At 38.4% G+C, this 15895-nt stretch overlaps 1 protein-coding gene across 1 annotated transcript in view; it reads right to left on the reverse strand.

Moving 5' to 3' along the window:
• Positions 1 to 15895, reverse strand: part of LOC310929905 (CUB and sushi domain-containing protein 3-like) — a gene marked incomplete at both ends in the record, with an annotated part of 208391 nt that overhangs the window by 145914 nt on the left and 46582 nt on the right. Inside the window, 2 exons of the mRNA XM_083892768.1 lie at positions 4513 to 4759; positions 12303 to 12497. Of these exons, the coding sequence (XP_083748894.1) occupies positions 4513 to 4759; positions 12303 to 12497 (442 nt within the window). The remainder of the gene's footprint in view (positions 1 to 4512; positions 4760 to 12302; positions 12498 to 15895) is intronic.

Here is a 15895-nt window from a genome sequence, read left to right on the forward strand (position 1 = left end):
CTCTTAGCACATTACCAACACATGGATATATTCGTCGACAATGGTCTTTATATAAAAAAAATGATCTGCAAAACCTTTCAGGATTTACCCTGTTCGTCCACATTTGAAATTATGAGTGACATATAATCCACTGCTTGTTGTTTTTGCCCTTTGTGAACAAGAATGTACAATCATATTAAAGGTCAGGTGAATAACAAAGAATTGTTTTCCTTGGTTGAGCAAGACCTCAATATTGACTTTTGTCAAAGGAAAACTGATTTTTTTTTTCCTCCAATTTCACTGTGATTGATGTGTAAAAACTTCCCCCGCATGACAGTGATGGAATCAATTAACTCATTTGCTAAGATCTAATAGAAATCTTCAGTTGATAAAAGAATAAAAGCTCCAACAATGTGTCAGCAAAGCATATTTTCATACCCAGTGGTGCTTGGTTTTGTGGACTTTCAAGTATCAGAAATTGTATCATTTACTTTCAGGAAACTGCTCAAATCTGAACTCTCTGCTGTTTTGATGAGAATGATGGAAAGAGCTATTTGAGTCATAATTCCAAAGGTTGGAATTTGCAGACTGATGGACTTTGCTAAGGCGTTCAGAAGGCCTCATGGAAACATTGAGGCTTTCAAGCAAACCATGTGGAAAGTGTTAAATTGTGACACAGAAATCCAACAATACTCTCAAAAAAGAATGCATCCCTAATGTTCATTCTCTTTTCACCAATCAGTGAGCCTTTCTATTATGTATGGAGGACTTTATCTCATTATTAATTGCATTAGGAATCAATTGTTATGTACTGTAATGTCTTGTGGATTATATTTCTTATTATCAAGCACTGAGGTTAATTATTTTGGCAGGGATCAAAGTCTCTTTAATATATTATTGTCATATATGCCTCATACTTGATAACTGCCAGTAAAATTGTAGGATAAGTTGGCTAACACTTAACATCTATTTGCCTGAATAAAAGCTAAGAGGAGGTGTCTATATGTGTCTGACTTTGAGGTTTGACGCCGTCAATCATCATTAAGCACTCCTAAACCTCAAGGGTAAATTGACAATATGCTTGTCTCTGAATGCAGCTGTTGCTATATGTTAGGATGCTTGAAAGTTTAGCTGTCCAATGGCCTTGTACACAGCCACAGACACTCATAAAACTCGAGCAAGAGCAATGAATTTTATGGGCATGAGAGAATTGCTCTCTTTGAATCGTGTTTGTTTGCTTGTCTGTTTGTTTACCTGGCGAAGTTGAAACCATCTCTCTGAAATTATGGCCCACTGCACTCAAGCTCACTAGGTCCCGCTTGGATTTAAGGGCTTAAAAGAACACTACCTGACATCTTCTGACATTTGGAGACATGCAATAACTTCCTCTTGGCATTTCTGGCATTCAAGAGATGCACAGTGACTGCTCATCGCACGCATAACAAAAAACTAAGATACTTCAAATCGAGGCATCGCTTGGTGAACTCCTGCTTTATACGTCCCTTTAGACACCGGACAGGAGAAAAATCTCACTTTTAAAGTATTCTTTTTAATCACATGAGCATGTAATATCACAAGTATACTAGTCAGGCAGTAGACAAGGTTATGTGAAATGTTACTGATGTATGCTAATACACGCTGCATATATAATATTCATACCAAGAACAGCTTATCCCTCCATATCTTTACAACAAAGATGAGAAATGCCTTAAAACATAGTTTTTAATTTTGGCGCAACCTGTATTAGCAAAACCATCAAATAGTAAAACAAAAGCAGAATGGGATTATTTGTTAACCCAAACACAGACACATCAGTTTCCATTGGCTTATGCAAGTGTGTGAGAGGCAGCTGTCATCGTCTTGATTTGCTAATCATCTTCGCTACATGTATTCAGTACACAGACCACTGACTTCTGACAAATGACGTATCATACAGAGTAATGTGTTTACACACAGTGAGGCACCAATTACAGTAGGCTACTACTGTCACTACCTAGTTGAAAGTGACCGACTATGGCATTGGCAGGGATTGGCAAAAGAAATGTGGTTTCACAATGTACTTTCAGATTGTCCTCAACTCTTTTGGGGGACAAATTGGAAGAAAGGAAAGTGGACTTGTTCCAGCAAAGTGATGTAGTGTCATTGCTATAACACAGTGTCTTGGATACAAGGCTTCTCTTGCTGCAGGCTGTGGAAACATTGATGGATATGAGGAGAGTTGTTAGCCAACCAACCAAATATCACCACAAAGTGAATATCAACTGATGGAATTCCTAAATTCAACTTTGTAATTGAGACACTTGAGTTTTTGGAAGCATTTAATTGACAGTTATGAAATGTCTTGCTGTAAACAGAGATAATGGCATTTGTATGTTGGAATGCATTTGGCTCACAGTGGAGACTGTGATATATGATTTCACTAATTCATGCATTTCATGTATAATTCATAAGAATGCAACTTGAAAAAAAGAAAGGATAATAGTCACATAATGTGAGCTAGACATTTGGTAATGGGAGCAATTATTACTAATGGTCAATGCCCAAAATAATCTTTGGTCAATGTGCCAAAATCCTCCAGACAATAACAGCAACAGAGGCGGGACTATCAGGTTACAGCTGAGCAGGTATCAAAAGCTGAGATGATGTCAGACATAACACCTAAGAAATGCAAATACGCTGAGGCTGCTCTCTGAGTTTGGTGAGCACTGAAGGACAGACTGCACCCAGCACGGAGGTGGACTCTTTCCTGTGAAAGTGGTAGCGGTCAGCCTAAGTAGTTCAAAGCTAATAACTATATGTTCTGCCAAACTAACCCTGGAGGTCTGAATACTGCTGAGTTTGAGCTTTGAATCATATGAGCCACCACTCCGGCTAATGCAACCTGCCGTGTCTGGGTCTGATGAAGTGTGACCAATTTAATCATGCCCACCTATGGAAAGGCAATCCCTGGCATAGTTCAAGAGCATGCATGCAACCAGTGTTGCCCAGGTGTTAGAAAGTTTATAATTGGACTGATGGTGAGCAGAGGAGGAGGGGCTGACTTTGCCTGTGTTGCGTTTACAGAAGGTTATCTGATGATCTGTCAAAACAAAAATGTCCTCCCATATCATCCTCCTGTCCCATTGTATTAGCAACGTCAACATACAATGCTTAACAGTCATCAGCACACTCAAGAGCACTGCTCTGACTCTCTTGTGTCTCACTGACGGTGTCTGCCCCACTCTGCCTCTGACTCCACATGACAACTCTCAGGGACAACAAAGCTCATAGCTCAGTGATTGATTAGAGCTTCTTTCAACCAATTATAATTAATGCCTGACAGGATCACATAAACCTGGAGGATGCTTGCATTCTCATTGGACATGGAGGAGATAGATAACCTTAACTTCAAGACTAGGGGTCAAACCCATTTCATATTTCCTTGTTTCAGTCGGGGGGTGACTTATACATTAAGTCTACAGAGAAAGCTATAAACCAAAGTGACTGAAGGCTGCTTTTTAAACGGAACTATGTCAAAGTTGTGTCATTCATGTTCACCTTAATTTGAATTATGCATCAGGGAACCATGTGCCTCCTTTCTGAATTCACTTAATTCAGTCCAAATCAAGGAATATCTTTATATTTTCTACACACAAATGTCCATGGGCATTAATTAAAAAGCTTGTTCGCATGCCATGAGCAAGCTTTCTTCTTTTTACTGTAGCTGATTCTTTCAAAAATATTTCATGATCATGCTGAACCTTTTTTTACTATGTTTCAATATCCCATTAGACAGGCCTCCTTGTTAGTCAATGAACTAAGCCAAAGCCCAAGGGGAAAAACAGCCTTGTCTAAGCAAGCATCCAAACCCCTATGGAATCAACTCTGAATCTAATCTTGTTGGAGTTTAACTGCATGATTGTAATTAATTATACAAATTAATTTACAAATTACATTATGACTTTTTCCGCAATTGCTAGTTACTGTTTTCCAGTTTCTCATTTCCAAGCCTGCGCCACAATCAAAATAATGAGCAGCGTTTTTATGCCAAGCTTGAGAAGTTGCTTTGGATTTGGAGCTGCAGCTGTGGGCCCATATTGAAACATTATAAGATATTAGGCTGAACAAAAAACATATATCTTTTATTTTTTATAAGATTACTTATCTTACTTTCTCTGCTGAATGACAAAACTGACTTCATACGTGAATATGTCCTAACGTCTCTGTATTTCTAAATTGTTTTTGGCCTGCATTCAATTTGGCAGCACTAAGAGAAAATATTAGGCCAGCTTCACTACAGTCGCACCACAAATCATTTTCTCGAGGAAAATATAGTACCTGTCAACATCAGTCACCTGGGTAAAAACACTTCAAAACCAAACCTGTATACACAAACAAATCCTCCTCACACAAACCACTTTCTGTGAACACCGTGTCAACACAAACACATATTATACACCCACCTCCAGTAGAACAAATTATCTGTCTACTAATGTAATGTCAGCTTGATGAAATACAAACTATACCCACATGACTCCACACAGCCCAACTTACCAGATCGTTGGTGGTTCAGATCCTTCCACCTCCAGATAATCCGACTTCTCCTCCATCTGAAATTCAGTGAACACCAGAGAGATGGTGTCCCCCGGATCAGCCAGGATGGTCCACTTACATTCCCCACTGCTGCCCAGGCCTCCAGCACCTCCACCTCCACCCGCACCAAGAGAGTCACTACTGGGGAAATCGAAGCTGGAGATGAGCCCGCTGGAGCCTCTCAGGGTGCCACCACATGTGTCCTCCGCTGTCAGTCACGCAGAGAAAAGCCAGGTGGGGAGGGTGTGGGCAGAAAAGACACATGGTTGCAGGGTTATATCAGAGCTATTATTTAAAGTTCAACATGGAAAAAAAAAAGTGTCTGCAGACATAAAAAATCTGTACTTGTCCTTTCAGATAAATGCAAAGCAGAGAAACACCAATGTGGAAGCTGAAGCCGATGAGTTAAAAAATGATTAAAAAATGTCCACATATTCATGAGTTACAGACTTTAGTAAACCCATGTATTGGTCTACCACCCAATAAGTCAGCTAATTTTAATACAATAATGGAACAGATAAAGACATACAAGAATAAACGGTGATGTGTTTTCATGACAATGGAGAGAATCATGACTCATTCATCGAAGTGCCAAACACAATTTTTTTGTGCACCAATTTTACATGTTTGTTGTTGTTTACATTGTCTATTGCGCCCCGATCCTGTGTCCTCCCTCCATCCCAGAGTTAGAAATTCATCATTATGTCCACGGAGCTCCCTCATATTTCAGGAAACGAACAAATGGTGACAAACAGGGCTTATAATGCTGTGAAATTGTATATTTTTTCAGTGTGGGGAGCACGGCACATCAGCTGAATGTTAATGCACTCCACCGTAACAGTGGCTTGCTCTCTTTCACTCCACGTCCCCTTTCCCTACTCTCCCCCACCGTTTCCAATATCTCTCCATCTCTCTCTCCATTCCTCTCTTCCAAGCCCTCTCAGATCTTTTATACCATTATTCGCCTCCCTTCAATCCTTGCATTCATTTTTTTTTTCTCCCTTAAGAATTGTAATGATGGCAGGGCTTTCACAGTTTTCACATCATTTAAGACTAATATGTGACACTCGGCTGTGCCAGCTGAAACCTTTTGATGGCTCAGCGCTCCACTCAGAACTGTCAAAGCTGCCAGCCTTGGAACATTACTGTATGCTGCATTGCACGATTGGTCAAGGAACAAGAAAGCAGATGTATGAAATTCAATGGGAGATAAAATAAAGACGACGATAGGAGGGTTAAGGCTCCAAGTTAGCTTGATCTTTGTGCATTGACACATTAGTATAGGCCAAGCAACTGATCAAAGTCCATTTGTTTGTCCATTCTCATGAGAGTGTCTAGAGTTTTTATTTTTGAACAATACTGTTGTTTACTTATAGTCACTGACTTCTTGCAACATTTGTGTCCTGGAGGACCGCATTATAATAGGACACCAAATAAAATGGACTGTGTGCTTGAAGTTAAAATAATCTAAATCTATCAATCAATCTAAATATACGATTTGACAAAATGTAAAACAGGTTCAAGTTTAAAGGTGCATTATGTAATAAATCCAAAGCAACTGGCCATAAAATCCTCCTAATATGTCACAGAGACTCAGGAATAATGTTCATATAACAAACTGAACTCACCAACAACAACAGTACAGCCAAAATATTTGCATTAAAAAATATTTTGCAGACTGCAAATCATGTTTATGTTTTGAAATCATGTTTTGGCAAGTGGCGGCACCTACCGCCGTCTACCAATCATTGGATTCAGTAGAGTCTCAGCAGCTGAGCAACCACGGGTTGCCAGTTACGTCAGAAAACGAAACCTAAAAGACCTGGGCATTTTGAATTTGAATGTAGTAACCGTTTTTGGCCACATTCTTACATATGAATAATAATAATAATAATAATATGGCACCTTTAAGTTATTTTAATATGGACTAAATATTTAAAAAAATAAATAAAATAAAGCTGTTTTGAACATCACTAACGTCTTCTGGTATATTTTATTTATTGAAAAATTGCATCATTTTGTGTTTAATGAGTTAGTTATACTGACTGACATGCATACATGCCTCGTATGGATAAGGGGAGTACTATTTTTTTCCCCACTTGGTCCACATATAGTGCACATGATTCACATCAAGGGCTGTCTCTTCTTTGTGGACTACACCGAGTATAGGCTGGCAATTGTTGAATGCCTGTAGCCTTGCAAGGCCATTTAGAGTCTTGATTTGCTTCTGGTGTGAATCATTGTACTCTCCACCATTAAAAAAACAAACAAGAAACCGTGTTTCTTATCAATGCATTTAAAGTAACATCCCAAAGAGTGCCGAGCAAATTCAGAGAGTAATTGGCTACTGGCTGGAATTTAACCAATAATAAGTGCTGCATAGGAACAGTATTACTTTTCAACCTCATGACAGGCAGGCAGCATAATGTGACCCTTATCAAGGCAAAAGGAGCATGAAAATGGAGTAGAGAGGCATTGGGTAATGAGAAGAAGTGCAAGTATAGGACTAAAGTCAAAGACAAAAACACGTGGCAGGAAAAGCCACAAATGGAGAGCAAATCAAGAGAAAAGATAAAGCCCTTTTTTAAATTAAACTTGACTTAATAATAACTTCATGAACTCTAAAATATTCTAATTAATCTCCACTGTCTCTGTGCATTGATGGCAACAATGTGGCCATGCTGCTTGGTCAGTTGACTTGATGAGTGCACTTCAGTCTCACCCTTACATGCGACATCTGCTTTTAGTTTTGGTTTGCACTTGTTTGTGTATTCGCATTACAGAAATGTTAGACTTGCATGTGGATGAGCTGTTTGTTGGCCCTTCTGGGGATGAATTATGCATGTTGAACTGAACTTAACTAAATAGATGGAGATAACACAAGCTCTGGTGTCACAGGGGTAAGCTCGTCTTTAGGTTTTCTTACAAGTGGCTTCCAAGATAACCAACATGATCGCTGGTGACCAATAAACGTGTCCTGAGAGCTGGGTTGGTTTTTAGTAATGCTTGTGTAATAGTAAAAATGAGCTGCAGTGGACCTGGTATCATTGCAGACATTAGATACTGTAGATCTGCAGAGCCACATTTAATAACTCATTAATGTATCTTCACCTGAAGCCAATTAAACTGGAATATGAATTAAATTCAAAGCTTGGGAGACTTTTGCTTTTGTGAGAAAGATTTCTTCACCGTTTCTTTGAGAAGCATCCATGCATGGTACTGTAAATCATGCACAGGCTGTCTGAGGCTTAGAAATGCTTTGCAGCAGCCTGAGAATTTTAAATGGCTTCAACTAGATAATGCCTTACCAGTTTTATATATTTACACTGTGTATGTCACTGCGATGCATGGTAGCCTTTGAGGTACATTTTGCCGACAAGGTTTAGTTGCATAAAAGACTCAACTCAATGCTGAGCAATGTGTTCCTCAACAAACCATTAGTGCACGCTCTGGCTTTAAAGACGAAGCAGTATCTGTCTCTTTTTAAAAATGGTGGCTGTATAAAAAAAAAGATTGTGGTGAGGATTACGACTGCTTAGCTGAGCTCATTTACATCCCCAGCATCAGCAATCTAATGCTACTTGAGGAGGGATTAATCTCTCTCCCTTGACTTTGATCAGATACAACACTTGTCTTTCTACGTAGAAAAAAAATCTCCCCCAAGGATAGAAGGAAGGAACTCATGTATAAATTTCTTCAGTACAGCAGGTTTTTTTTTCTTTTGTAATGATCCCCGTGTTAATGCAAAAGCAGTCACTGTGTCCCCGATTTGCTCAGCCTTATGGATATTTCTGAGATTCATAACCACATCTCCATAAACGCAGATTTCAGATGATAATTTACTAGGTGATATGGAACCACAGCACCAATTAGCAAACCTCATAAAAGCAAAGGTTTTTGAAATGCAACATATTTGCCTGCTTTCAAAATCATAACAGTAGCTTGGCAAAAACGTTGAGCTTTGAATATGGGTAAAAAGAAATTACGCAGGACTCGTAAAAGATTGAAATAAAATAAAAACATTAAAAGGTTAAGTTTTGTGTTTAGTTCAGTTACGTAACCAGATTGATAGGCTTAAAATGCAAGCTTCTCATCTGGGCTAATTTTATTATTCTATCAGACAATGGCTGGCAACATGAATGACAGTGTCCATATTCTCCTGTTAGCACATTGTCCCTGTTAGCTCCCTCATTGCCTGTATTAATGAATATCCAGGGACAACTTACACAGAAGGATTTGAAAGATGTGAGGAGCCGGAGCAAGTCACAATTAAAATACCTATTAATTCTCCATCCCCCTGCCTTTTTTTTTGAAGTTGATTTTGTTGTGTTCTTTATGCGAGTATTTAAGTCTCACTCGCACACTCTACTTTTTCAAAATTCCCTTCAACTTGTCAAATTTTATTGTCAGTATTCAAAGAAACAATAAATCAGAATAATCACATGGGATAAAACCTGGCAATACATGAGATTTGCAGCATCCACAGCTGCTGTAGCATTTCTACAAAATCATCACAGGATCCACATTGCCCCGACAGCCACTTCAAGCCAAATAAACAGCTTTTCCCCCCCAATAACAGAGAAACATAAAGTGAAGTTGCTTTGTAGTGACAAAGTGTGGAAAATAAATACCAACTTAAACGTGTTTATCCATACCGACATCAAAGCTGGACCTACAGGGTAAACACAGCAGTGACACTGATAAAAATTAAAGCCGACAAGTCTGTCCAGAAAATAAACTTATATCTGACAAGTCCACTGTATACTAATGAACGTAATATTGGTCAAACCCGAGTTGTCTTCTTGCACTATTCCCTTTTCCTGTTCAGTCCCGTTTTCTTTCTGTCATTCATACACACAAACATGAACTTACTGCACAGAGAAGAGAACTGGGGAAAAGACAAAAGAGAGAGCCATCCTAACAAAAAAACGGTTGACTGGCTGAGAGACTGAGGTGTTGTGAGACATTCGGGGTTGGACGGTGGATTGGGCAGAGATTTTGTGTTGCTGTGTGTTGGGTGTAAAACAATTGGTGATGAGCAGAAAGGGCAGGTTCCCCGTGGAAATGAGATCAAAGGACCAGCTGCCCACATACAGGAGCTGGGTTGGATTTAGACAAGTGAGAGAGTGGCTGAAGCACAACCCAGGATTGAAAAAAAAAAAAGGAGTTCTGATTCTGGCCCCTGGAAACAAGGGCAAACACAAACCTTAAATGCAAAGGAACCCTCCATCTGCAGCTTTTTTGTTTCCTTAAAGCTAGCTGTTACATAAACATATGCTCAGCCATATTCTATTTGCTGTGCTTTGCATTGTAAAATGAGGAGGCATGAGCATATATATATTATGCTCTGTTGGCTTTAAGACTGCATAGGATTAAATAGGAGTGTATATAAAAATGGGAGGGAATCGACTTTCACGCCAGCACAGCCTCTCATTTGTATAATTTGCTCTGTTGTAGTGCACCTGCATCAAAACGTTATCATTTATTCAAGTTGCAACTTGCTTTTCCATCTCGGCGAAGAAACCTATAAGATATAAATGATTAAAAATCATCTACACAAACCTACTTTAAATATTCTCAACATCTGAAACTTTTGTTTTATTCATTAAATCATTATAATGTCAGTTAAAGTTGAGCAATGCCATTCTAGTATTATGGCAATAACCTATGAGCAGGCTATTCTGGTAGCGTGCAAGGAAATTATTTGTATTTGGAAGTAGCTTTCAATCCGTCTCTTTAAGAGCTTTTGCCTCATGTTAGTTTATTTGTCCTTGCGGTATACTGTATGAAGTGGTGGCTGTCTCTAAAAATAGCAGCAGCACTTACTAAGAGGTGGTTTGGGGTAAAGGGAGGCTGATGCAGCAAATGCAAGTAAAAAAAAAGGTGTTGTCCACTGGGAATACATGCATCACAGGTTTGATATTCAGCCAAACTTCAATTAATACGTAAACCTCCTCCAACTAAATGGTTCTCTAGAGTAAAAGTAATTAAAAGGCAAAAAGTTGTTAAAATGTCCACAGGGAGATGTGGACAAGCTTCTAGCACTGTTTTAATGTAACTAACCAAACCTTAAATTATGCTGGTGTTTACAGCTGAATTAACCTTACTTCACAATAGCCTGAGTGGATATTTAAGGAAACGAGACTGCCTTAACTTACTAGACTATATATTATGCCAAATGATCTCACTCCTCAATATGATGTACCAAATTGATATGCACTGATATGTATTGTGGATATCATCACAATGTGAAATTACATTCACTATCAGAATTGCCAATTTCTTTTGGTCGTGTCATTGTGACAACTGATCTAATATAATCACAGCATGGGATTAACAGTATGCCATGAATAAAGTAGACTAATGTTCATCAATCATCTTTATGTTATAACATGTCCTCCACTCATGAGTTCCAGATGGTTGAGCAAAGGAGCTTAAGACAAATTACACATGCACAGCATCTTTAAGGATTTAACTCTCAGGCAACAGCTTGAGTGGAAAATGAAACACAAAAATGTGTGTTTAAAAAGTGTCAAAAAGCAAATCTGGAAACTGGAATATTTTATTGCAAGTGAAATTATCTTGGCTATAGCTGTACATACACAGTGTGATTCCACTTCTTTTTTTTTTACACAGTTTGTATTCTTTGGTATATTTTAGTCTGCAATCAATGCCAAGTGCATGCTAAATGAGGCTCACTGCAATATACAGCTGAGACGGCCAGGTGAAGAACTTTTGCTCATTAGATTATGTACATGTTGTGCAGCACTATACTGTAGATGCCATAATACAACACAAATTACTTGTAAAATTGACAAATAACTAGTAACTAAATAAATGCAAGGTCACATGTGACAAAAGTTGTTTTTACTTTTTGCGTGGTAGACAATTCAGTCATAGAATTTATAATCTGCTAGGTGGGATTAAAAGGTCAGTTACTGCTCAAGGTTTGTTATGATTGAACAATGAAGTATAATGGTATCTTTGCCTTCTGTGCCTGTATCTATGGATTGGCAGTGTATCATCTAATATTACTGGAGTTGCTAGGAGGGTGGGTACTTTACTCTCCATTTCTTTATAGAAGGAAAATGCTTGGTGTGCCTTTGTTCTCAGAGCTCAAGAAACCTGGCGTTACTACCGATGCAGTCTGAAGAAAGGTGGCTGAGACCTCACAGCACAGTACAAGGCTAAAAGCAACAGCTGCCCCTGCTGTCTCACAGATCAACAAACTCACCCCACTTTCATTGCAGATAAGAAATATCTGCACACATTTCAAAAGGAGTCGCACCACAGCAGAAATCCAGTGAATGTATGACTCATGCTTACAGCAATACAGTAATAAGCTACCTTCTTGACAGGAATAAATATTGAACTAACCTGTTGAGCCCCTGAGGCTCTAAATCAGCTTCTTTAACATAATTAAATTATTTCCTTTCCTTTGCAAAAAAAAAGAGCTGATCTAATGAATACACCTTATTACTACGTCTCTCTCACCAAGCCAACAACATATAAATAATTTAAAATAACATAAAGAAATCCATATAAACAAAATATGAAACAACTATGAAACAAAACCACCTTCTCATTTTAAAGTTCTTGCGGGAATCGTTAAATATGTACATAACATCATGTTCTCCATGTAAGCATTGAATCACATTGGACAGCTGGGAGGGAAAAAGTTGGCTTAATAAAGCAGCATTTGCAGTTAAAATGATGAATAACTCTTTTCAGTGACAATAAAATGTCCTCACCTCTGCAGTTTGGCACAGGAAAGTCCCACACTGACACGCCAGCTGCATTAGTGACACAGGTGAGGAGAGAATGTCCATCTAGGACATAGCCGGTGACACACCGGTAGCGCATCTTGTCACCCACGTTGAACTGAGTTCCATTCAGGATGCCTTTGGGAGGAACCCCAGGATTTCCACATGAGCTGCTTCTCAGCTCTGGAAGTGGAAAGAATGAAAGAGGAGATAGAGTTGTTAGGAATAATTGTGTTGCTTATTATAACAGTGTTCCTTAATTTTATCTTTAGCCATAAAATCAAAGCCATTAAGTTTAATTTTCATCATTTCGGCTGCCCAAAAGATTTCTCTTACGTATGACTCTTCTCAATCTGGACTTTACTAGAGTCTACATACACCATTTATAGCTACCAAATGTCAGAACGAGTCTATATTTCACCCAATTGCTACTCAAATACCTTATTATGGCTTAAACCTAAGCCATTTTATTAACCTATAATTATTATAAGAAGATAACAAAATCTAAGTAGTACTGAAGCACCACATTGGTTTCCTTCAGCCTTGGCCACACTGGGTGTGTAAGCAGCAATGTTGCAGAACATCTTGCTTTTCATTTGGGTGCCCACATGATGAGATGAAGCTCTTGTGGTTCACAGCAACATAAACAGTACAAATGATTTTTCACCTAAGTTTTAATGTCTATATACATCAAATGTGTCAGAACCAACACCATTTACCTGAAATCATTCATTTTATGCAACATTTTTCAGCTTTGGATATTGTGTTCATCAGCATTGTTACACCCCTTCTGTAGAAAATAATAATAAATGTCAGCTCAGTGCCAGATGACCTCAGTTCATGTGGCTCTCTTACAGTATGTACAAACAAAGACTGTTTCCCAAATCGCCTCTGAGATATAAGAAAATGTTAGAATCTGCAGCAGGCATGTACAGTATATTACTATAATGACATGATCATTTTTCAAACTTAATGTCTATTCCATTACTGCACCCTCTGTTCTCTACTTCCCTATTATTGTACCTTTTGTGTATCTATCATTTACTGTTTATCATGGCACAAAGAGATAAAGAGTGCATATGACAGAACAACAGTAACAATGAAAAATAATAGAACAATACTGCATCAATATTTTACATCCCCAGGCAGACACATTTCTGAAGATGACATATTGATGCTATATTCTACAAGGAAGCACTTTACGGATTTTATTCATTGGCAAACTACTGAAAAGGAATTTTGATAAATTAAAAAAAAAAAAAAGGAAAAAAAAGCCCCAAGCGTTATTTGGTCCTGTACGCTTTCAGTCGAACACAATCTTCCAGCACATTTCTCTCATCTATTAGACCGTCATAACTCTGTCTCTGTCAAAATTCCCCTGCATATGTCCAGTCTGCACAAAAATGTATCAGCAGAGCTTTTATTTCAAGCCATAGTGCAGGGCAATAACACATCACTGGTTCCTTTTTCGTTTTGCCTCAGGAGAAGTTTGCACCAATAAATTGTGTTTGCGCTGTAACTGCCAAATGAATACATGCAATAAACAACACAAAAATAGGAATGCAATGAATTAGAAATAAAACAAATATTTACACATGCCATGCAATCACACAGAGTTTCCATAAAAGCTTCATATGATTTAGGCGCAGTGCCTGAGCCAAATGAACTGGAAAAAAATGATATTGAATGCCCTATTCACATAGACATTAAGAACAGCACTGATGCAGTAGAGACGATCCTTTGAGAGTTTATGTAACACTAGAGTTGACAACTAAGGTAGCAATGCGCAGCCAGTCAATAACTTTGTTAGTAAAGAGCCAATAAGACGTCTTGCATCACATGCATAAAAAAGAAATATGTCCTGCTCCTATGCACTGCAGTATATTTAAACAACCACAGCATGAGCCACTGACCTAATAAGTTGTGTTTGATAAGAGGAATGACAAGTGTGCCCTATGGGAGAGCCAGTCAAGTATTTTAGTCAACAACCAATATGGCTGTCACCAAATCTGTTCAATCTGCTGACAGGATAGACAAACAGCCACATACTTTAGCCTATTTACCAATTACTAAACCAAACCTTCTAAAACAAAATGTAAAGCAATTTAATAAATGGCATCATTTCTTTCAAGGAAATTATTTCCTCTATCACCCTCTATTAAAAAAAAGCTACAGACACTTTTATTTTGAAAATACGGCATTTTAAACATTTAACACTTTATAGGAGAATTTGTGAGTATCAGATCAGAGTTGTCATCATGACTTTACTTTCTTAGGTGTTCACTTTGTGATGGATCATGAAGTTAAAATGACAATCCGTGGCCAACTATTTTATTTTTGATAAACTGACTCGGAAACAAAATAGAGAGGAATACATTTGAGACCTTGACACGGATCTTGGAACAGACCACTGATATGTTGTTGACGAGCACCATTCTCTATTGCTCACTGACCTTCGCTAACAATGGTGTCCAACCAGAGTTAAATCCGTCACTAATATTACCTACAGAGCAAATTATGGGTCAGTACCAAACTTCCTAAACTCAGTTTAACAGGTGTATGCTCCCTTTTGATAACCAAGTTCCTCTAGAAAACATTGTCTGGCACTGCCCTCCTTACACACAAGGCAGTCATAAACCAGACTGTTCTCATCTGTTGTTCACTGATCGTGGAACCAGCCACCAAACACTAACAGAGCAAGAGCTCCTTTCTTAAAATTAAGAACCTCTTGAACAGTCATCTCTTCCGACTCTCTCTGAGAGTCTGACCCTCTCCAAAAAAAAACTAAAATCCTAATATGCCTAACTGGCACTTACTGGTCTGACTTCTTTACCTGACGCCCTACACTTATTGAACAGATCTAACTCACATCAAGAACAAACATCAAGGTGTTGACCCTCAGTTGTACAACACTAAACAATAAAAGGTAGCTAAGTCAGTTGTATAACTAGGTCATATGCTCCACAAAGGAGCATCCCATAGGTGCTTAATTCCTCTTTCAGTAGAACAAAATAACTAAGAGTATTTATATATCCTAGTCCATCACAGAGTACATCCACCTACACCTCCTTTTAGGCTGAGTAGCAGAGAGGAAAGAAAGTACCATTTAGGTGTGACACAGCTGGGGTAACTGTCGACCTCCCACTCCCGAGGCGACCGCTCTAAACACCAGTCCATCTGGATGGTGCTTTGGATAAAAGCATTTGTCAAATTATGAAATGTATGAACATAATTTCACTGATAGTCACATCTGTGGAGTCACAATATCCAGGAACCATTTTTAAATGTAATTACGGATCCAATTTACACTGCAATTGCTCGTCAAACCCCTCATATGCATGGTCTCGAATGAAGGCAATAAAAACCTTATTGCCCCAACTGACAGCAGTTTACATTTCTGAGAGTGCCAATAGACTACAGGAATGAAAAAGGAAAACAGGCTTGGTCTGACTATCAATCTATCAATGTAGACTTCAATGAAAGTCTATCAGCTTAAATTATAGATATATGCATGAAAGTGAGAATGTTGTCCCTAAAGATGTTACACAATCCACTAGAAAGAAAATGTGTGACTCATTTTG

The sequence above is a fragment of the Microchirus variegatus genome (genome assembly GCF_963457635.1).
Source record: "Microchirus variegatus genome assembly, chromosome: 1".
Taxonomy (NCBI): domain Eukaryota; kingdom Metazoa; phylum Chordata; class Actinopteri; order Pleuronectiformes; family Soleidae; genus Microchirus; species Microchirus variegatus.